At 45.7% G+C, this 24,588-nt stretch overlaps 1 protein-coding gene across 1 annotated transcript in view; it reads right to left on the reverse strand.

The window, feature by feature from the left end:
- Positions 1 to 24,588, reverse strand: part of EFL1 (elongation factor like GTPase 1) — a 558,006-nt gene that overhangs the window by 530,797 nt on the left and 2,621 nt on the right. The window contains exon 2 of the mRNA XM_077472758.1: positions 13,375 to 13,475. Within this exon, the coding sequence (XP_077328884.1) occupies positions 13,375 to 13,465 (91 nt within the window). The 5' untranslated portion in view covers positions 13,466 to 13,475. The remainder of the gene's footprint in view (positions 1 to 13,374; positions 13,476 to 24,588) is intronic.

The raw sequence follows: 24,588 nt of genomic DNA on the forward strand, positions 1-24,588 counted from the left end.
GAGTGACTCCTCCACCACCAGAGCTTTCTCTGAACCTGAGGGGGCATCCTGAATTGCTTCTCCAGGGACTCCCCGTAGGACCAATTCGTCAATATTGCCTGTTGGAGAGCCCTTGCATGGAGGCGTGCCCATTGCACTGCAGGGATGGATGCTGTGAGGAGGCCCAAAACTGACATGGCTGCCCTGATAGAAATAGGCAGGTTTGTCTGGGTCCTCTTCACAGCAATCTGAACCTTTTCTATTTTCTCTATTGGGAGAAAGATCTTTTCCTGTCTGGAGTCGATGTGTATCCCAGGAACTTTATCGACTGAGATGCAATCATGCTTAATTTCTCCCTGTTTATCAGCCAACCGAGACCCTCTAAGTGTCTTACTGTCCTTCCCAGGTCCCTCTCCAATAGAGGTTTTGTATTGGCAAAAATCAAAAGCTCGTCCATGTATGTAACGACTGATATACCTTCTACTCTGAGGGGGGGCTAGGGCCTCTGCTACGATCTTTGTAAATATCTTCGGAGATGAGGATAGACCGAACGTGAGAGCTCTGAACTGGAGATGTAGCACTGAGCCTCCCGTCCTGACCGCAAACCTCAGATATTTCTGTGATGCTATGGCCATAGGCACATGGAGATATGCATCTCTTAGGTCTATGGATGCCATAAAACAGTTTGGCACCAGAAGACTCTTCACCGAGAAAATTGTATCCATCTTGAATCTCTTGTATCTGATCGATTTGTTTAAAATCTTCAGATTCAGAATCAATCTGAATTTGCCTGATGGTTTCTTTACAAGGAAGATGTGTGAGTAACAGCCCAGCCCTACCTCCTCGGGGGGAACGTACATGATCAGCCTTTGCTGCATCAGTTCCTGCAAAATAGAGATCATGGCTACTGATTTTTCTGGGTCTCGAGGAGCCTGGGTTACATAAAACCGTGTGGGGGGGAATGAGCGAATTCCAGCCTGTAACCCTCCTTTATTGTTTTGAGGATGAACAGACTGTTTGTCACTGACTTCCACTGTGGAAGAAAGGCCTGTAACCTTGCTCCCACAGTTGGAAGACCGTCACTGGCTCTTTGGGTTTGGGGTAGGGGGGCGGAATAACACTCCCGACTTGCCCCTTCCTTTCTGCGGCTTCCAGGGCCTTCTATATCCTGTCTCTTTGGTTTCCGAGGTTTTTCGAAAAGCACGAAAATTTTTAGTGCTCTGGGGGTTCACCTTCTTTTTAAACAGGAAAGCCCTTCTTCTTGTTGGCCATTCTGTCCAGTATGGCTTCAAGGTCAGGGCCGAACACCAAATCTCTCTCGAACGGAAGACCGCATAATTTGGCCTTTGAGGCAGTATCCCCTGTCCATGTTTTCACCCAGAAGGCCCTACGGGCTGAGATTATCAGGGCTGAGGACCTGGCTGACATCTTAATTGATTCTGCCGAGGCATCTGCCATATACCCCACTGCTTTTAAGAGGACAGGCAAGGTATCGAGCAGGTCCTTTCTAGGCGCTCCTGCCTCGATATGGTCTTTTAAGTGTTCCAACCAGTGCTCCAGCTTTCTGGATACTACTGTTGAAGCCATCGCTGGTTTTAGGTTTGCCATTGTTGAGTCCCAAGCCTTCCTTAGGAGAGAATCAGCCCTTTTGTCCATGGAATCCTTGAGGATACCCATGTCCTCAAACGCAAGATCCGTATTCCTTGAAACCTGAGAAAAGGCTGTGTCAAGCTTAGGTTTCTTGTTCCATACCTGAGAGCTATCCTCTTCAAAGGGAAACCTGCATTTGAGGGACCTGGAAAAGAAAGGGGCCCTCTCTGGGTCTCTCCATTCCTTTTTGATAGTTTCGGATAGAAACGTATGCACCGGGAACACTCTCTGTTTCACCTCGCCCAAACCCTGAAACATTTTGTCATGCAGTGACAGTTGGGCTTTATCCTCTGTGATATTCAGAGTAGTGTGGATATTTTTAAGCAGGTCATCCACCTCCTCAAGGGATAATTTATACCGGGATGATGAAGCAGAAGCCTCCTTTACCTCCTCTGCCTCCTCCTCAGAAGCAGAGGACCTACTATGTTCCTCATCCTCCGAGTCACTGCCCCCCCTGGATGCAGATGCTGGGGAGTGAGAACGGGGCGCTGAGCTACTACCTGCAGCTGGGCGTCTGTCTAAATAAGACCGGAAAGATTCAAAAGTATCTGATAATTCTTTCCTAAAAGAACTTAGCAGCTCTCCCTGCTGAGACGCAGGAGTAGTGGAAGCTGCTTCTTCCTTGACCAAGTCGCTTATGCAGGACCTGCATAACACCTTGGTCCAAGAATCTAAGTACATTTTTACATGATGGACACCTCCTCTTGCTAGGAGGGGAGACATGTTTGGTCTTTTCTTTCACCTTCTGAAATACACCAAAGAAAAAACCCCAAAACCTCAGTTACAATACACACACATGAACAAAGAGAAAAAAGACATGTTGCCAAATAGAACAGATTTAAAATTTTCTAATTCTATTTGCTCTTCAGCCAGTGAATCCCCCCACAGACTCACTAAACAACTGTTGAAAAAGCATTATTCCTAAATAGTAACATAGGAAAAAAATGCTGCAGGCTTCCCAGTGCAAGGAAGGGAGGAAACGACATGGCTCAAACAGTAATGACAGAGACCACTGCCCCTGCTTACCTGAGCCTGGCTGACAATCGTGGCTCCTGCTCCTGCCACCGCCGATTGATCCTCTTCCATCATCAGTGAGGATCAAATGGCGTCTAGGCGCTTTTATCAGTTCAAATTCTGCGCCAATCCCAGAAGTGATGTCAGCCGAATGAGACCACCCACTCTCCCTGCGTTCCTGCGGCTGGAACCGGAAGCCGCGTCGCACCGTCGAAAGTCCCGCCCCCGGCCGGAATGACGCGCTCGTCATCCGGACCCGGAAGACATGAGTCTGATACGAACGGCGTGAGATATGAATCCCAGCCGTGTCCCAGACCTAGCCGCCGGTCTAGAAGAGGGGGGACCTCGACAGCCTGACCCCCCTGGGTATGAAGGAGAGCGGACACCGGAGCGACCCCCGCACGTGAAGGGAGGAAGCTGGGCCAGGTCTGTACCAAAAGACAAACAACCGGTATGCCTCCAACTCTCCCCACCTGGAGAGAGCGCAGCACCCCTTGGTTCCCTGCAGCGCTTCCACCATGGCCGGAGGAAACACTACAAATGAGGCCATGGTGGAAGTATCCGGTCTTTAAAGTGATCTGCAGTGTTTCCTGGGAAAGTGGGTGGACCTGCGCTCTCTCCAGGTGCTGTCCTGAAAGACGAAGGGAGAAAAAGAGACTTTACAATCACTTTAATAATATATTTAAAAGAGGAGTTTTTATTGTACCATAAGTTTGACTCCTTAGATATTAATGGTAGATAATGTTAGACAAAGTCACAGCAAGCACTCCCACACAACCCTTCAACATATAATATAAAAGAGAACTGCTATTTTATAGGACCATGGAGTTTCCTTAATTTATACCCTGCAGAGGGGCGTGGCTTGCCACATGGAGCAGTGAGATGCGTTTTCTCATGAGGTCCCGGGTCCCTCGGCTCCACGGGCTTCATTTCGCTTGGAAACGCTGCACATGGGGAAAGACAAGCACAAGGCACAGAAGGGCACCCACAGCAACCAACCAGGAGGCGATTTGGGGGCCTGTTTTTCCAGATCTCTGGCTGCAGCACATCACTGGTCGGGATCTAAGATGGCACCGGCGCCACCATCTCCAGCCCGCTCTGACTCAGCCCTGCATACACAGATGAGCTTACATGGCCCCTCCCTGAGGACCCCGATTACCCCTCCAGAAGCCGCTCTAAGGCCTCCCTGGGCTTGGGTGAGGGCTGGGACATGGAATCACAGATGAGGTCCCTGCACAGCTATATCAGATCCCTGCCCACTAAAGCAGTCTTTGAACACTGTGTTCACAGGATAGAGAAAACATACACAAAGAAAATTTCAGACCTAAAGAAAGATATGGGGGCTCGCCTTAGGGACGCTGAGATTACCCCTAAGATGACCCCATTGAACTAGACCATGTGCACAGGACCTCTGGTCCTCGGACCCCTGACCCCTCCTTTGTGCAAGTTACCCTGTGCTGGGTTCACTTTTACAGGATCAAGGAAAACATAATGCGAGCTGCCAACTCCCAGAACACTATCCTATTCAATGATACCCCTGTGATGCTTCTCCCAGATCTCTAACGTCAAACACTGGCAATGAGGAAAGCATTGAAGCCGCTTACACAGCTTTTACAATCCAGGCAGATAAAATATCAATGGCGATTCCCCTTCCATCTCCAGGTACACCACAAGGGTAAAACTGCAATCTTCCACACCATGGGAGACCTCCCTTTATTCCTCAGCACGTTAGAGCTTCCACAAGTCTCCCAGATTGTCCATTTGCACAGACTAACCCTGGCTTGCCCTTTACCCCGCAGTGGCAGACACAGGGCCGCAAACGCAAGTCCAGGCCTCTGTCTCAACATGATCCCAACGATTGACTCCTGCCTGGAGAATTATACCGGTTATTTTTTCCTTTACAGGGACTACCCTTGTGATAACCCAGGGAATATGCAGGCGCAATCCTTCTGAAGCTTTCCCCTGCACGCTGCTAATTTGTGGTTGTTTTTGACTTTCCATTCTTCCTCAAAGTACATTTGTTCTGTAACCTGGACCATTATTCATGTTGTTTTCACTCCTTCCTTCCAGGTTGCTTTAGTTAATAAGTTCCTGATATATGCTACTTTATGTACAGTGTCTAACATTTCAAAGTATGTGTCAATGTTACGTTGCCAATATCTCCTTCCTTATGCCCACCCTCAGTTTAATCGCATACTCCTCACCATATGGAGTTTCCCCTGACCTGATCATAACCATTGCTATGCTTTAACACTTTTCCATTGTACTGTCTGATTATTGGTTCTAAATACTGTTTGATACCCCATGGAGACGGTGACCCGGGGCCTGCCCTGAAAGTTTTCCCCGCACCCCCCTTAGGTTTTTTGGCAGAGCCATCACGAGCCCTGTATGGTATACTGCTGTATATCATGATGCAAGTTTTTTTTTTTATTCCTTACTTGTATTGTAGTCCTTTGGAGCCACCTAGTGGCTTTTTTTTTGTTGCCGTTAACTTTTTTCTACCTTTGACCTGTTTGGCTCTTTTCCCATTGATTCTAAGTGAATTCACTCCATTGTCTCCATTTACCGTTTTTGAACCTGGGGACAGTGACTGTGACCAAGACAAATGTTCTTATCTGTTTAAGGTTTCCTCAACTTGTGTCACTCCCTTTTCCTCTCCTTTTTGTTTGCTCTCTCTTCCTTTTTTTTCCTCTCTCTATCTCCCTCTCCTCTTTTTCTCCCTCCCTACCTCCTTTGGTTCTTTTTTACTACCAAGAGCTGCTGATCAATGAGACACCTGGATTGACTACCTCCCCCCATCCCCTCCCCTGCCCTACTAAATGCCCTATGGTGACTGTTTGCCCAATTAATTTAGCATCTCTTAATTGCAGGGGGTTTAATGTACCAGGGAAGGGAAAGGAAACTCCACTACTGCAATTGCACTTGGAAGTGCAGTCGCTGTAAATTCGAGAGGGACATGCAGCAAGGAAAATATAAAACAGCATTTTAGCTTGCATATGACTGGATGATAAAATCAGCAGAGCTCATTTCAGATCTACCCCTCCGATTTACAGCGGCTGCACTTCCAAGTGCACTTGTAATGCAAATTGGATTTGCCTTTTGTAACTAACCCCCAATATCACCAAAACAATTCACCTTATCTCGTTCATCCAGCGGCAAAATCTGAAAGCCTGCCTCCTATCCTTTGACACCGAAAAAGCATTTGATAGGGTCAACTGGAGATTTCTACAACACTCATTAGAACAACTAGGCCTAAGAAAATCTTTTATCTCCAGGGTGATGGTCCTGTCCTCCTAACCTGTCCCCTCTGTATTAGTAAATGGTACTGCCTCAGAGCCATATGACATTTCAAATGGCACTCTGCAGGGTTGCCCCCTCTCTCCCCTTTTGTCATTGTCACAGGACACCTGGCTTGTGCCATTCGTCAGAACGCCTCTATCCTGGGTATCCTCCTCCCATCACAAGCTATCCCTATATGCTGACGATCTCTTGGTCTATCTACAATATCCCCATACCTCCTTACCATCATTTTCCAGGAATTCCATCGTTTTGGGTCCTTTAGTAATTTCAAACTCAATATATCCAAAACGGAGGCTCTCAATATCTTTCTCCCTACTTCTACGATGTCTTCATTGCGATCAAACTTTGCTTTCCAATGGCAAACCAAATGCATACCCTACCTAGGGGTCACTATTCCCTCCAACGTATTTTCCTTGAATTATGTTCCCCTACACTCCCGCATATGGAAGGAAGTAGAAGAGTGGGGAGGTTCAACCTTACCATACCCTGCCCAAACTACTGTATCTTTTCCAAACAATGCCCATCATGGTTCCCAAGTCTTTCTTTGTCTCCTTACGCTCCCTCACTATCAGGTTCATGTGGAACCGAGGGTTGGCTAGGGTGAAGTACAAACCACTCACCCTTCTGAAGCTACAGGGTGGGGCAGGTCTCCAAACTATGAAATTTACTATAAAATCACCCACATGGCACGCATTCTGGAGTGGTTTCCCTGTCCCTTCCCGAAAGCTTCCATTATAGTAGAGCTGGGCTTAGCCCCGTAGACCTTCGGGCTCTTTTATGGGGATACAGAAACTACCTTGCCCACCTATCCACCTCACCGCTAACACTCGCCTCCCTTAGACTCTGGTATACTAGAGGATTGTGCTCCATTCGGTCTTCCGACCCCTCCCCGTTGACCTCTCTGTTTCCCCCAGGGCAGGGGAGCAGCGTCATTGGGGTCCTCCAAACTCTCAGAGTGGCCTCAAGCACACTCCTTTGTACACCCACTACAAGGGACGCCAGTTACTCCAGTGGGTTCTCGTGATTGGTTTACCTCCCTTTACAAAACGCTTATATGCTTCCTCCCAAATACACCACCCCATACAGAATTTGAAAGGCTGTGCTCCCTCTCTGAAATGGCCAGACATCTTCTTTCCTCCCTATATGGTCTCCTACAAGGCCTTACACAGGACTTGCCCCCTTACATCAGGGTGTGGTTTGTAGACTTGGGGAAGGACATCTCCAGAGTGGCTTGGCAGACCTTGTTTCATTTTACCCACAAGTCAGCGATATCCTGCTATTCCCAAGAAAAGAATTACAAGATTCTGTCCCAATGATACAAGGATCCCTCCACATTACACAAAAAATTTCCATCAACTACAGCCTCCTGTTGGCACTGTAATTCCACTACATGGACCTATCTACATGTCTGGTGGGAATGTGAGAGGATCCGTCCCTTCTGGACTCAGGTATTTGAATGTTACAAAGAAACGTTTTCACCTACCCCAATGATTGCCCTCCTCTCGATACTCCCTGGGTCTATAACATCACAGAAATGGAACCTCCTCTGTTTTTTTATGTCTTCAGAAAGACAGCTCATTCCATCATTTTGGAAGACAACCACCACTCCTACCTTGTCACGATGGGTCTCAACAATTAAAGATACTATGAGAATGGAGGAGATGTTGGCTTAAGACAACACCACCTTTGATAAATACAAGGTGTTATGGTCCATTTGGCTCCACTTCAGATACCCTCACGACTATGTTCTCAACCCCGACAGGGTCACCCTAACCATAGGAAGGGTTGAGATGTCTATCCATTGGTTTCCCACCCTCTGTCCAATATCTACCTCTCTCTCTCTCTCTCTCTCTGAGCGCCTCCCCAGCAGTTCTTTTTATCCTCTATGACGTTATATTTTCTTTTTTTTTCCTCTTCTTTACTTTCTCTATCTCTCTCCATCTATCTACGCCCTTATCTGGGTTAATTCCCCCTTTTATCTGATTTGGTTTCCCCTTTTTATTTTCTAATTATTCCTCCATATAGTTTTATTATGAACAACAAGGCTATCCAGCCAGAACTACTCCTAGCAACAGACGGCAGTTGTCAACCCTTACAATATATTGTTTGCTAGTAGGATTCAAGCTATGGGTGACTGATTACCTATGTCTACTAGTGGTCCTCACTAAGTTGTAACTTATAGGTTGTTCTTTGTGATATTTGTGAAATTGACAATAAATACATTTTCAACTAATTCATACCCTGCAGAGCACAGGCAGTAAAACTAAATTCGTACAGTGAGAGCGGGGACAGCCACTACAGATAGCAAATCGCTAGATCGAGAGAGGACTCGGGTAGGTATGGGGGGGGGGGGAGGGGGAGCAGTGAGGGGGGATACTGCTACCTAAACATGTCAGGAACACATTATCTAATCTTAAATATGCTCCCACCCCCATTCTAAATCCTATACTAACTAGCCTGTAGAGGAAAGATAGCTATACTTACCTATTCTAAGGCTACACTCACACTGAGGCGCTTTAAAGGCGCTAGAGCGCTAAAAATAGCGCCCTTTAAAGTGCCTCTCCTGTGTCTCCAGTGTGATAGCCAGAGGGCAGTGCAGTGGCACTATGCGGGCGGTTTTAACCCTTTTTCGGCTGCTAGCAAGGGTTAGAACCGCCCCAATAGCAGGCCGAATAACAGCGCTAAAATGACTGTAAGTCGGCGCTAAATACAGCGCCGCTTCACTGCCCAGGCCCAAAACGCCCCAATCTGAAAGTAGCCTTAGAGTGCTTAGTCTGATCAGGTGATCAGTTCCCAGGACCAGCTTCAGGGGAAAGGAGGAATGGCAGACAACGATTGCCCTATAGTGAGCCCATGGGTGACGCCACCACATAGGCATTGCAGCTGTTGTCGCAGCCCTCTCCTCTCCCTTGAAGCGCCGCTCACATGCCCATACCAGAGCACCGTTAAAATTGCTAAGCATGGACATTTTTCATCAACAGGCTTGTTAATATAGGACTAAGAATGGGGGTGGGGGTAAGCTTAAGATTAGATATGTTTAGACTGGACTGAACTTCCACTTAAAATTTTCTTTGAGCAAGCCACACCTATTCATATATTGCTCAAGAACATTGGGAAGTAATCTTCCTAATGTACTTCATGACTTCCACTTCTGCTCTGCAACAAACCCCATAGCATTACCCTATAGCAGTGGTCTCCAAACTGCAGCCATGGGGCCAGATGTGGCCCTTTGCTTGCCTCTATCCAGCCCTCGGGGCCCTATTTCATTCCATTCAAAACTGACACTAAAGATTCAACTCTTCCCACAGACACCAATGATGAGGTGCTATTACTCCCAATAAAACCCAATGATGGGGCATTGTTTACTCCCACTGGCCATAGTTTAAAAAGTCTGAAGGACAGTAAACTTGCCATTTGTTTAGAAAGTTTGGAGACCCCTGCCCTATAGTATTATGCACCTGCACAAATCTTTATTCAAATTAATGCTACACTTTCTGACAGCAAGAAAACAAACTATAGCAAAAGCCTAGAAATTACAATTCTCTAACATAGCCAAAAACAGATCTGGAATCACTCGGATAATAATCCATAAAAAAAAAAAAAACTGAAGCTAAAATATCTGAAAGCATGCACAAATTCCTAGCAACATGGCAACCCTGGATTTTTGGTTTCCCTATACCTCGTGAACCCCTCTACTCCGCCTCCTTCCCCATTTCCCATCTCATTCTACCATACTCAAACCTCTGAATTATGTGTTTCAAGGTTGCGTAGTGAATTAACACCAATCGGTCATAACATCATGACCACTGACAGGTAAAGTTATTTAAAAAAGATTATTTAGTTACAATGGCACCTGAAAGTGGGTGGAATATTTTAGGCAGCAAGTGAGCTAATTGTCCATTAAGCTGATGTATTAAAAACAGACAAAATGGTCAAGCATAAGGGTTTGAGCGACTTTATCCAAGAAAGGAAAACCATCCAACTGTCGACAGGGTCATGGCAGCCAAAGCCGCACGTGGGGAGTGAAGAATTTCCGTAGCTCAGATTGCTGAAGAAGTTAACGTTGGGTCCCATAGAAAGGTGTCAGAACACATCGTGTTGCAGTTGTTCCATTTAGGGCTGCATAGCCACAGACCGGTCAGGGTGCCCATGCTGACCCGTGTCCACAGCCAAAAGCATCTACAATGGGCACGTGAGAATCAGAATTGGAGCACAGAGTAATGGAAGAAGGTGGCCTGGTCTGAAGAATCACGTTTTCTTTACTTAGCCAAGAGTGTGTGTGGGGAAGAAATGGCACCAGGATGTGAAGAAAACAAGGCAGCGCAGGCAGTGATCTGCTACTTATGACTTGGTGCCCCAGTAACCACACAATAACTTCAGAAGTCTAGTGAAGTCCATGCCTCAATGGGTTTATGGATATTTTGCTAACAAAAATGGGCTGTTTTGATGGCCAAAAGAAGGCCTATTTAATATTAGGTGGGTGGTCATAACTGTGGCTGATCGGTGTATACCTTTCCTATATGAAAGGCAATCAACTGTATACAATGTTGATCCCTACCGATGAGAACTCTCCTGAGAAATGTTACCACATAATTGAATCTTCTTTACAACTGCTTCAGGAAAAAACATAAAATTATTGAACTAAAACATTGGAAAGAAATAACTTTCATTTCAAAATGGGTTTGCCCCCACCCACAACACTGGGCTTGGTTTGCAAGAGATGAGCCCGTCACATTCTCTATAGACAAACACCTCAGCCCGAGTAAGGTTATATTGCCCAACAGAGAGCAAGGACATGGAGAGACTTTCCACCATGAAACCGGAGAACTAAATGGGATCAGCAAGTGATCAAAGATGTTTTGGCTGTACTTCTTCTATGGATCACAGGAGTGCACTTCGTTCTGGACTCCTATGACCTATTTGCATTCGACAGCGGGCTGTCACACTGCAGGTCCAGGTTCAGAAAAGATCCTGACCAGGATCCATCCAGATGTCTGGATCAGCAGCTGGCTCAGGCACTTAGAAAGTCACAGAGAGCCCAAGCCAGCCACTTCTGACCCTTTCACAGCCCAGCGCTCCAGTGAGCACTGGAGGGGCAGAGCAGAGAGCCACTGACTGGCAGGCACCAGCTCTCTACAGATTGTGAGCTGAGCGATCAGTGGTGTTTGATCACTCAGTTCTCAGTTTTAGAGCCAGTGGGGGACTTTTTTTTTTAGGAATCCCATAGTTCTTATTTAACCTTACCATCAACCTAACAAAGTTTATCTATCAAACATGTCAAAGAAAAGCTGTCCCTAGAGAAATGTGTGCTGCCATTGCTGAACATCTTTCCATAGATGACAACCATAGCAATTTTCTGTCATCAGTACTTTCTCAGTTACTGACCCCAAATGCACAGTCCACTCCCTTTCATGCTTACAGAAAACAGAGCTTCAAGAAAGAGTGAAATATGCACATATTGGTAGGAAATTAAGTTAAGTGCTTTATTGTGAGTTTTCGGGTCCTTGCATCCAACACTTGGTACATCCTGCCATGTGCAGGACCAAGAAGGGTAGGCAATGTAATCGGCAGCTTATAAAGTACCGTATATACTCGAGTATAAGCCGAGATTTTCAGCCTCTTTTTTGAGGCTGAAAGTGCCCCCCTCGGCTTATACTCGAGTCATCGCTGTCTGCCCGCTCGATCAGCGTGTCGAGCAGACAGACAGCGGCCATTCTATCATTCAAAAGCCGCGCCTCCGGCTCCGCCTTCGCCTGTGATAGGCGGAACACTGAATTTCCCAGCAGCCTGTGTTCCGCCTATCACGGACATCGTATCATCCTCGTACTACGGACGAGGATGATACGATGTCCGTGATAGGCGGAACACAGGCTGCTGGGAAATTCAGTGTTCCGCCTATCACAGGCGAAGGCGGAGGCTTTTGAATTTTACAATGGCCGCCGAGGCGCCGACGAAGAGGGCACGGGACGGAGGCAAGGCAAGGCACGGCACGGGACGGGACGGAGGCAAGGCAAGGCACGACACGGGACGGAGGCAAGGCACGGCGGCAAGGCACGGCACGGGACGGAGGCAAGGAGGCAAGGCACGGGACGGAGGCTCGGGACAAAGGCTCGGGACACAGGTAGGCTGGACACACACACACACACACACACACACACACACACACACACACACGGATGGATGGATGGATGGAGACACACACACACAGGGATGGATGGATGGAGACACACACACACAGGGATGGATGGATGGATGGAGACACACACACAGGGATGGATGGATGGATGGACACACACACAGGGATGGATGGACGGACACACAGGGATGGACGGACACACAGGGATGGACGGACACACAGGGATGGACGGACACACAGGGATGGACGGACACACACACAGGGATGGACAGGCATGTCTCACCCTCGGCTTATACACGAGTCAATAAGTTTTCCAGTTTTTTTGGGGGTAAATTGGGGGCCTCGGCTTATATTCGGGTCGGCCTATACTCGAGTATATACGGTAAGCATTATTTTACTAAATGGCAAACTACATATTATTGTACTAAGGACAATGGGATGCATAAGGATGTTTTTGGAAAAGGTCATTAAAGGTGAAATAACCCTTAAAGTAAATCTGGATATTATGACTGATACTTGGTGAGAGTGCTACTGACCTTTATACACTCTATTCTTAGTTTTAAGCTTAAATGCTTCTTTACAAGTCATGTAAGTATGTCTACTTGTGACGTAACACAGCATAGGTCTCAGGGAAGACAGAAGCAAGTACCTAAATGTTGAAAGCACTTGGCATTAGAGAAATACAGGGCATCCATTCTTGGCCTCCTTCTGGAAATGATAGTTGCCAGGCTGTTGCAAGTCAAGAAATTGAGACTTTAATCACCAAAAGGGTCAGATTATTCCTTTCCGATCCTCCTTGTATATGGATATATTTATGCTTTCATTCTTAGAGAAAGGCCAATTGATCAATACAAAAAAAAAAAAAAAGACTAGCCCTAGATTCTCAACCTGGGTTCCATGGAACCCTAGGGTTCCTCCAGAGGTTGCCATCGGTTCCTTCAGCATTGGGCCATTTCTGCCTCTTGGATAAGTTCCCACCGACACCATTGATCTTTTTAGCTATATGTAAAGAGGTAATTCTTCCCAATGACCACAAGTGTGAGGACCATTCTTCCCACTGACCATCACACTAATGTATCATGAGTTGTACATTTCTCATTTTTAGAAGGGGATCCCCGAGACTGGAGAACTATTTCAAGGGTTCCTCTGTGTTGAAAAGGTTGAGAAAGGCTGCCTTAGACTGTAGGGAATTGACTCAAAATCTTAATTTATTTCTAAAAAAGGATTTAAATTTCAAGCATAACCAGTGAGAAAGGAAATAATCTTACTTTTGCCATAGCCAAGAAACTACTTACCATGATCAACATGGGCCAATATACAGATATTGCGAATGTTATGAGCCTTCTTCTGTAGTGCAATTATTTTTTCCACGCTTACAAGCCCCATTGTGCCAGACCTGCAAACAAGAGCACATAGACACATAAACAGCCTAATTATTATTACGGTATATGCACGTTGATAAGGTCGCAGTGCTGTAATCTGTGGCAACGTTTGTTTGCATAAGACAGGTTTTGCATTGCCATACAAGTCTAAGGGAATACAAAACACACTTGAAGGTCAAATGTGCATGTGAATGAATTGTGAATGATCTCAGAAGCATCTCAAACTCATGTCAAACGTCAACACAAACCTTGTTAAAAGATCTCATTCACATCTCAACTAACAAAAATGTAACACAGTCGAGTCTGCACTGCATGCCGATAAAAGAAAGATCACCAGCAATGTGACAAAAAAGGTGCCAATGATGATTGAGGAGTATCTGAATATAGTCCCAAGTCCCAGAAGCAAAGCATTCTGCAGCCGGCCCTGATTACATCATGCACAAAGAAACGCACTGGATCTGAGCCACAAACCACACCTTGCGCAGTTAAACTTTTAATGATCAAAGTATTAAAGTGCTTGTAAACACACAACACCCTTTTTGCTACAGGTAAGCCTATAATAAGGTTTACCTGTAGCTACCCTGGATATCTCCTAAACCTGAACGGTTTAGGAGATATCCCCTGTTTTTGCATGTGCCGATGTCATCGGCACATGCGCACTGAAGCAAACTGAAGTTAGACTGTGCTGTTACTGGGGGCTTCGTCACGCATGCGTGGGAGCGACGTCATTGCGGCTCTGGCCAATCACAGCGCCAGAGCCCGCGATACCCGGAAGTAACTCCGAGAGAGATGTCGCTGGCTGGAGCATTGAGCGAGGACCGCTGCGGGGGCTTCGATCTAAGGTAAGTAATACATAATAAGCTAGTATGCTATGCAGACTAGCTCATTATGCCTCTGTCTTGCAGTTTTTGTTTTTTTTTGCTCAGGTTTACAACCACTTTAAAAAAAGGGAAGTGCGGGATTACAGAATATTAAAAAAAATTCTACTCACCTAGATGCCTGCAGCACCAATCCCATCTGCAGCTGTTCCCCACTGCCTCTACCCCGAGAACTGATCGATCAAATCCTCCGCTTGGTCAGTCACCGCTCTCTGCTCTGCCCCTCCAGCACTCACTGGAGCGCCGGGCTGTGGAGGGGGTGGGAGAGGTTGGCTCAGGCTCTTAATGGCATGCTGAGAGCCTGAGCCAGCTGTCAGTCTGGGCATCTGGGTGGATCTCGACTCTACAGTCAGAGCCGGCTGAGTGACCTCAGCCGACAGCAGGCTTTAGCCTGCTGTTGGCTAAAAATGGGTCGCAGGAGTGCAGAACAAACTGCACTCCTGTCATACATAGGAGAAGTACAGCCAAAAAGAGCTTTGGCCATACTTCTCATTTAAACCCAGTAACAGCAGGCTCTAATGTGCAGCTGATGCGTTTCGGCTAAGAAGCCTTCATCAAAGCATACATGTTCGATTTAAAAACTGATATTTATAACAGAGTAAGCACTCCAAATAGGGCTGGTGCATCCTAATCAGAGCAATCAAAACAATTAAAAATACACAGAGAAAAGAAAGGAGAGACGCACAGCAGGCATCTGAGGGACATATCCTGAACAAATAAAGCATATTCAAAATGGCGCAATAAATGAATCAAAACATGCGACTTTGTTAAAAAATACGATTATGTTAAAAAAAAGATTTATGTCCATCCTATCATTCAAACCATATGGTTTTCTAGTATTGAGGGTATGGATCCACCACACTTCACGTTTGAGCAAAATACGATGAGTGTCAACTCCTCTTAGGGGTTTTTTAACCTGTTCAGCAACAAAAAAGGAAAAAGTGTCAAGATTACCACGATGGAATTCATTAACCACTTCCTGACCGGCGCACGCCGATGTACGTCGGCAGAATGGCATGGGCAGGCATATTGGCGTACAGGTACGTTTATTGTAATATGCCACCCTGCCATCACGTGCACGCCGCCGTCGGGACCCCCATGAGTCCAGTTGTGGGTCCCGCGGACTCGATTGCCGCAAGGATACCCGCGATTGTCTCACGGGGCAGCTGAATGGAGAGATGCCGTTGTAAACAGCATCTCCCCGTTCTGCCTAGCAACAAGTGACGCTGATCTCTGCTCCATGTGATTGGAGCAGAGATCAGTGTTCACTAACACAAAGCCCAGCCCCCCACAGTTAGTAACATGCCCCTAGGAACACTTAACCCCTACAGTGCCACCCCCTGGTTAACCCCTTCACTGCCAGTGTCATTTACATAGGAATCAATGCATTTGTATAGCATTGATTGCTGTATAAATGACAATGGTCCCAAAAATGTGTCAAAAATGTCTGATGTGTCCGCCATAATGTCGCAGTGCCAATAAAAAAAAAATAAAAAAAAAAAAAAAAAATTTCGCTAGTCGCCGCCATTACTAGTAAAAAAAAAAAAAAAATTAATAAAAATGCCATAAAACTATCCCCTATTTTGTAAACGCTATAACTTTTGTGCAAACCAATCAATAATCGCTTATTGCAATTTATTTTTTTTACCAAAAATATGTAGAATACGTATCGGCCTAAACTGAGGGAAAATTTTTTTATATATATATATTATAACAAAAAGGAAAAAATAATGCGTCTTTTTCAAAATTGTCGCTCTATTTTTGTTTATAACGCAAAAAATAAAAACTGCAGAGGTGATCAAATACCACCAAAAGGAAGCTCTATTTGTGGGGAAAAAAAGGACATCAATTTTGTTTGGGAGCCACGTAGCATGACCACGCAATTATCAGTTAAAGTGATGCAGTGCCGAATCGCAAAAAGTGGTCTGGTCTTAAGCCAGCAAAATGGTCCGGTCTGTAAGTGGTTAAGCATACAGGTTTAGGAAGGTAAAACCTTTTTGAATTGCACTTTACCTGACCTAATGTGTGGCATACACCACAATCCCACGGGTCTTATCCCGTCAGTGGATATTTTTAGAACTCTAGTACAGGGGTCATACAAGCTTGGCACAATGTAATTATGCATATGTGATACCCGATAGGCCTCTGTGGAAACTATAAATTACATTAGAAGCCCAAACTACTACAGTGATGGCCACGATCTTCAGGGTGCTGCGCCAAGCGGTTGCTCACCATTCAGTGAATGCCTTGCATGTTTTTCAGTGAATGCAAAGCATCCTCTGACTGTGTTGGGCAGGGTGGTGGCATCACCATCTCCACCTCATTCAATCAGAAAACATCTTGCATTCAATTAAGGCATTCTCTGAATGGCAGCCATGCCAGACATGTGTTCCCCTGTTGTTACTATTCAGTACTGCAGCCACTTGGCACAGCTAACTTGGGCTACTACAAAGATTTACAGCTCCCACATAGGCCAATCAGGTATTATACAGTATATAAATACTTACATTGTGCCAAGTTGACCCAATGTAAGTATGCAAAATATATCTTCCCTGGGAGTTCAGCTTAAAGCAGAGTTCTACCCACAAATGGAACTTCCACTTTAAGTGACCGTGACCCCCCCGATATGCCACATTGGGCATGTCATTTTTTTTTTTTTTTTGGGGGGGAGCAGATACCCTCTTTTTAGAGGCATCCAGCGCCCACCTCCTCCCGAGGCTCTGCAGCACCAGAAGGAAGTTCACCTCTCCCCCCTCCCTCCCTGCAATCTTCCAGGACACGTCACAGGTCCCAGAAAATTGCCCGACCATTCACAGCGTGGCTCCCACATGTGCAGTGGTGCATGCCCTGCTGTGAAGCCACAGCCGGTCGCCCACAGTAAGCATGCCAGCTCCATGGAGAGGAGGGGGAGAGGAGCGAGTCTTTGTACGCCCGCATCGCTGGACCGTGGGACAGGCGAGTGTCTGATTCTTAACAATCAGCAGCCTCACTTTTTGTACCTGCTGACTTTAAAAAAATTTTTTTTTTTTTGGGCGAACTCCGCTTTAAAGTGATATTAAAAGTCACACTTAAAAAAAAAAATAAACACATTATACTTACCTGCTTTATGTAGCAGATTTGCACAGAGCAGCCCAGGTCCCCCGCCGGCGCTCCTGGCCCCTCCCTCCTGTCGAGTGCCCCCAGAGTAGTTTGCAATGGGGCACCCAAGCAGGCACGTTCCCGACCTGCTGCTCTGCATGTCCATTCAGACATGGAGCTGTAGCTTGGCCCATCCCACTCTCTCTTCTCAATGGTTCACTGGCTGCAGCTCGCCCATCCCACGCTCTCATTGGTTCACTGGCTGATGACTGACAGCAGCAGGAGCCAAAGTCAAGGAGGAGGTCTGAGACACTTGTGCACATTGCTGGACAGCAATGGAGCTCAAGTAAGTAAGTACTTGGGGGGGGCGCTACTCAACATAGAAGGTTTTTTACCTTCATGCATAGAATACATGAAGGTAAAAAAAAAAAAAAAAACTTGAGCCTTTAGAATAACTTTAAAGTACATGACTTTCAGAAATACATTTTGATAAACAAACATTTGCCAACATTTTTCATTCATCTCCAGGGATTTTGCTAAGTCTACATGCCCCGGCTACAAACAGCACTGCAAAAACCCCAGCACAGCGATTATCCCCTCATTACTAATTTACACATTCTGATAACAAATATATTTGCATTTTATTTATTCATCTCTAAAATGTATAAACAGATGGGCAGAAATTAAAACAGTAAATATTCTGAGAATAATTTTTTTCCCCTTTTTTAATAAAGCAGATCGATGTTGATAGTCAGGGACTTCTGTGCCCACGATCCAGGATAAATCAACTCCTTGGTCTCTCACCAAACAGCATGTATGGTAAGTAGGGCCGAAACAACCAATCGATTATGAAATGAATCGATTACTATTTTCTTAATCGATTAATCGGCCAGTAACATAATGGGGTTAAAAAAAAAAAAAAAAAACTAAAATGAGCCCTTTATAGTACAAAAATATAATCACTACTGTAAATATTACATTCACTGTTCTATGGTAAAAAAAAAATGAGCCCCTTCCAGTAGTGATTATCTGCTTTTTTGTACTATAAAGGGCTCATTTTAGTCTTTTTAACCCCATTGTTACTAAACATCTTAGACCTGGTTCACATCTATATGTTTATTGTTGCTTTTTGCAGAAACGCACTACAGTTCATTTACATGGTTTCCTATGGGACACGTTCATATCTGTGCTTTTTTTTCAGCCGCTGCATATTTGGAAAGGGTCAGGGAGTTTTAACCCAAATCGGTGTTTTTTTTTGGTTCAATATACTTCAATGGAGAAGCTGCAGAAAAGAATGTAATGCGCTTTTGACACCAGAAGGAGAATCCAGACTGCTCTTTCGAAAACCATTAGAGAGCAGGTAAGTATAACATGTTCTTGTTTAACCACTTGAGGCTGGGTTCACACTGCTGCGGGGGGAGATGCGGATGTGATTCGCACCGCAAATCACATCCGATCTCCGTAGCGATGCGAGTTCAGCCATACAGATAGTATGGCTGAATTCGCATCGCTCCCGCAGCAAACTCGCATGGGACCCTTTTTTTGGTCCGCAACAGTGTTCACACCATGCGATCCGATTCCTGTGCGAGTCGGCAGATCGCACTGCGATATGCGGACGGATCTGGGGGTGTCATTAACATATCATTGACACTCCCACCCGTCCGCATAGGGCAGTGTGAACTGCCGGCGGGAGTAATGCGATGCGGGAAAACACCGCGGATTTGCGGCGTTCCCGCATCGCAGCGGTGTGAACCCGGCCTAAAGGGGAATTCCAGGCTTTTTATGTTTATTAAAAGTCAGCAGCTACAAAAAGTGTAGTTGATGACTTATAATAAACAGACACTTACCTGTTCCACGGTCCAGCGATGTGGCCGAACGGGGTGTCACTCCTCTCCCCCTCTTCTCCGCCGGCACACCCACTGCCACTCTGGGCACCCGGCTATGACAGCTTTCAGCTTCATGGCTGGGCATGCACGGCACATGCGCGGGTCACACAGTGCTCCCGGAGTGGACAGGCGATCTCCTGGGACCGGTCACGTGTCCCAGAAGATCGCAGTTTGAGACCCCTGGCCTAGAGGGAGGGGCCGCCTTGGCAGTCCCTGGGCGGAAGGAGGAAGTGGGACTGGAAGTCCCCCTCCTAATGAAGCCCCCACTCCCCCCCCCCCCAAAAAATGACATGTCAAATGTGGCATGTAAGGGGGGCGAGGGAATTTTTGGGTGGAACTCCGCTTTAAGGACCGGGCCTCTTTATAAGATGCAAGTTAAAAACGTTTTTTTTTTGCTAGAAAATTACTTAGAACCCCCAAACATTATATATATTTTTTTCTAACACCCTAGAGAATAAAATGGCAGTCGTTGCAATACTTTCTGTCACACTGTATTTGCGCAGCGGTCTTACAAACGTACTTTTCATTTTTTGAATTAATTTTAATTTTTTATTGTGAAAGATAATGTTACGCCGAGTAAATTGATACCCAACATGTCACGCTTCAAAATTGCGCCCGTTTGTGGAATGGTGACAAACATTTACCCTTAAAAATCTCCATAGGCGAAGTTTAATAGATTCTACTGGTTGCATCTTTTGAGTTACAGAGGAGGCCTAGGGTTAGAATTATTGCTCTTGATCTACCGATTGCAGCGATACCTCACATGTGTGGTTTGAACACCGTTTTCTTATGCGGGCGCTACTCATGTATGCATTCGCTTCTGCACGCGAGCTTGGCGGAACGGGCGTGTTTAATCTTTTTTTTTTTTTTTTTCTTACTTATATTACCTTTTATTTTTACACTGTTCTTTAAAGAAACAAAAAAAAAAATAAAAAATGGTGTCACTTTTATTCCTATCAAAAAGAATGTTACATCCCTTGTAATAGAAAAAAAAAAAGCACGAGAGGGCCTCTTAAGTATGAGATCTGGGGTCAAAAAGACCTCAAATCTCATATTTACACTAAAATATAATACATAAAAAAAAAAAAAAAATTGTCATTTAAAAAAAAAAAAAAAAAAAAATGTAAAAAGAAAAATGGCCCTTTAAAGAGGAAGTAATCCCTGATGGGTTTACTTCCTCTTTCATTCCCTGCAAAGGCAAAGCATAATGGACTACATTGCATCGCATAGTAGCCCATTATGTGTCACTTACCTGACACAGGAGCCAGCGAAGTCACCGCTGTCCCCTGTAGTCCGGCGCATCCATCTTTTCGGTGGGGTCTCGCAGCTCCGCTGCTGTCATTCGGCGGAGCCGCGATGACGTCACTCCAGCGCATGCGCACGGGAGCCGACACTCGCGTCAAAATATCACGCTTCAAAATTGGGCCCGCTCATGGAATGGCGTCAAACTTTTACCCTCAAAAATCTCCATAGGCGATGTTTAAAGCGGGAGTCCGCCATTTTTTTTTGTTAAAAGCCAGCAGCTACAAATACTGCAGCTGCTGACTATTAAAATAATGACACTTACCCGCCCAGCGCGCCCGCGATGTCGGCACCCAAAGCCGATCTCTCGATCGTCTCTCGGGTGCTGCCGTCGCCATCTTGGGTATGGGAATCAGGAAGTGGAGCCTTTCGGCTTCATTTTCCAGTTCCCTACTGCGCATGCGCGAGTCGCGCTGCGCAATAAGGATGGTCCCGCTGTCTCTGGGATCCGTGTGTTTCCCAGCAGACAGCGGGGGACCTTCGGAAAGGGGTGTACCTTCTGCAGATATCTATGCCGGAAGTGGGTGCAGATACCTGTACTGTACAGGTACCTGCATCCCCCTCCCCCCTGAAAGGTGCCAATTGTGGCACCAGAGGGGGGAGGGTTCCAATGAGCGGAAGCTCCACTTTAGAGTGGACCTCCGCTTTAAAAACAAATACAACAGAACAAAAAGAAGAAAACACTGCGCTATTTCAAAAGTAAACAAAAAGTGACGAAAAGTAGTGAAACTACAACATTTCTGTGAAGAACACAGCCCAGCTTCTAGCACACAAACAAACCAAGTTCACATTAACATATATAAATTAGTGCAGCGCTTGAAGGCACCTATCTCAATAGGTGAAAGAAATGTGTATATCTGACAAACGAGTGAATGAAAGAGTCCACAAAATATTTAAGAACAGTCCCAAAATTAATCACTCTGGTGCATCTAGAGCTTTGTTAAAGTCCTCTGATGGCATTCAAGGCTAAATATCTTGTCACGTTCTCAGACTTCAAAGCCTCTTGAAAATGGATTATAGGTAAGTAGAGAAGGTAGATACTCTTACCAGATAGGCTGGACACATCCACCATATAGTAGTGTGTCTTACAAGCTTATGGGGGGCTCCAGCCACTCACCCCAGTACCACCTTCCACCAAGAACTATGCTGTCTCCACATGCTGGCAGGTGAACCCTCACGAGACTTCTGGCACCAAGTTCTACAGCAATTTATGATGTTTAACCACTTGCTTACTGGGCACTTAAACCCCCCTTCTGCCCAGACCAATTTTCAACTTTCAGCGCTGATGCACTTTGAATGACAATTGCGCGGGCATACAACACTGTACCCAAATTACATTGTTATCATTTTTTTCCCACAAATAGAGCTTTCTTTTGGTGGTATTTAATTACAGCTGGGAGTTTTATTTTTTGCTAAACAAACAAAAAAAGATGCAAAATAAAAAAGATAAAAAATCATGTTTAATAGTTTGTTATAAAATTTTGCAAACAGGTCATTTTTCTCCTTCATTGAAATGCGCTGATGAGGCGGCACTGGTGGGTACTGATAGGCGCCACTGGTGGGCACTGATAGGCACAGTTAAGGCGACCCTAATAGGCACAGTTAAGGTGGCACCGATAGGCACAGATAAGGCAGTACTGATGGGCACAGATAAGGCGGCACTGATGGGCACAGATAAGGCGGCACTGATAGGGGCACTGATAGGTGGCACTGATAGGGGCACTGCTGGGCAGCACTGATGGGCACTGGTAGATGACACTGATGGGTACGGATATGTGGCACTGAGGTGCAGCACTGTTGTTGAGGCAGATTGTGGGCACTGATAGTTGGCACTGTGGGCACTGATAGGTGGCACTGTGGGCACTGATAGGTGGCACTATGGGCACTGATAGGTGGCACTGTGGGCACTGATGCATGGCACTTTTATTAATATCTGGCTGGTACTGGCAGGGGGCAGGTGGGCACTGATAAGTTGGTCAGGTCCAAAAGTGCTTTCTGGCTGATGGTCCTGGTCCTCCTGACCAGCCCCCAGGACTCTCATGGCCTGGATGCAGTCTCGGTTTGTGGAGAGGCCCAGCAACTGTGAAGGTATCCAGGGGAGGACTCTTCGGGAGAAGGCCACGCAAAGGTTGGCTTCTCAATAAGAGCCTGGACAAGTTGAAAGACCCCAAGTGAATCTGGTCTCGTGTGGTATCGCGGGACCGGCTGTAAGATACTGGTGCCATACGAGGTTTTTCCAAGTGTTCTACAAACTTTAAGTTTTACTTAAGTGTTCTATAGAAAGTCTGTGGCAGAGACTCTATCTGATTGAAGCACCTTGTTGGCTGCAAGGCCTGGTGAGAGAAGGACTATCCAATAAGGGTGAGAATCCAGCTGTGAACGTCTATTCTCTGGATTTCCTACTGGTGAGAGACTTTTCCTATTTGAATTAGCACAAAGAGTACCTGGACTTTCCTACCAAAACCCTCTAACCCCATGTTGAGAGACTGTGTTCGTTAATTACTTTTTGCAAATAAAAATCGCTTTAAGTGGATCTGGCGTCAGTCTCTGCAGTTCTTGGGCCATCTACCTCGGGAAACCCCTAGACACACACAAGGTGAAGAAGGTAACGGTAAGCCCAATTAAATCAGCCGCTCCTTCAGGGGTCAGTGCTACACGTTTTGAGTTACAGAGGAGGTCTAGGGCTAGAATTATTGCTCTAACAATTGCACATGTGTGGTTTGACCACCATTTTCACATGCGGGCGCTACTCACTTATGTGCGTGAGCTTGTTGGAACGGGGCATTTAAAAAAAAAAAAATCTTATTTATTTTATTTTTATTTATTTTTTTTAAACAGTGTTAAAACAATTGTGTCACTTTTATTCCTATTACAAGGGAACTAAACATCCCTTGTAATAGAAAAAAGCATGACAGGTCCTCTTAAATATAAGATCTGGGGTCAAAAAGTCCCCAGATCTCATATTTGGACTTCAATGCAAAAAAAAAAAAAGACATTGAAAAAATGCACCTAAAACATATGGGCGGAAGTGAAATTTTGACATTGCTTCTGACCTGCAGTGTCATGGAGACGGGTGGGGGCCATCTTGCCGATGGCTCCAGTAAGCGGTGGAGGGCACCGGATCGCAACGTCTCTCTCCCGCCATTGATAAAAGTGATCTCGCAGTGAATCCGCCGCAGAGACCGCTTTTATCCTGTAGCTGACCACGGGGTTACCGGGGTTATGGCAGCTAGCTGCCATAACAACTATATCCGTCGTTGTTATGGCAGCAGCTATCCCCGTGGTCGGCTACAGGATAAAAGCGGTCTCCACGGCAGATTCGCTGCGAGATCACTTTTATCAATGGCAGGAGAGAGACACCCCCCTCTCCCGTCGCGATCCGGTGCCCTCCGCAAAGTAGGGACATACATCGGCGTGAGGTGGTTGGCAAGTGGTTAAAGAGTGTGCAGGGAAGATCAGCATCTGAACCCAAAAAAGGTGGAGACTCATAGACTGGAGGTAAAAGAAGACAATACAATTATATTTAAAGTAAACTTTTACCAGTATTGTGCATTATACTTAAAATGATCATATCCATGAAAAAAAAAAAAAAAAGTCTCAGCTTTTAGTACTACTTTAATATAAAGGCTGTTTTTCTCCCTTCCACCCTTCATATAGCTTCATGTCTGACTACTAGTTAAGATGCCCATACATCTCTAGACATATATATATATATAGATATACACACACACACACACACACACACACACACAGTGGGGCAAAAAAGTATTTATTCAGCCACCAATTGTGCAAGCGTTCCCATGCAACCTTAGTCTCAGCGTACAAACCATTAACTCACATATTCAACAACCAGGCCTTTCCTCCAGAACAAAACATCCAAGCATTTAAGTGGTGGTTGGATAAGGGGCTATACCAAATCGGACATTTTTTCACAGCAACAGGCCCGATCACCCTTTCCTACTATTGTGCCAAAACATTTGATC

Source organism: Lithobates pipiens, unplaced genomic scaffold, assembly GCF_037356315.1.
Source record: "Lithobates pipiens isolate NorthernLeopardFrog02 unplaced genomic scaffold, aLitPip1_a1.2 Scaffold_8, whole genome shotgun sequence".
NCBI classification, from domain to species: Eukaryota; Metazoa; Chordata; class Amphibia; order Anura; family Ranidae; genus Lithobates; species Lithobates pipiens.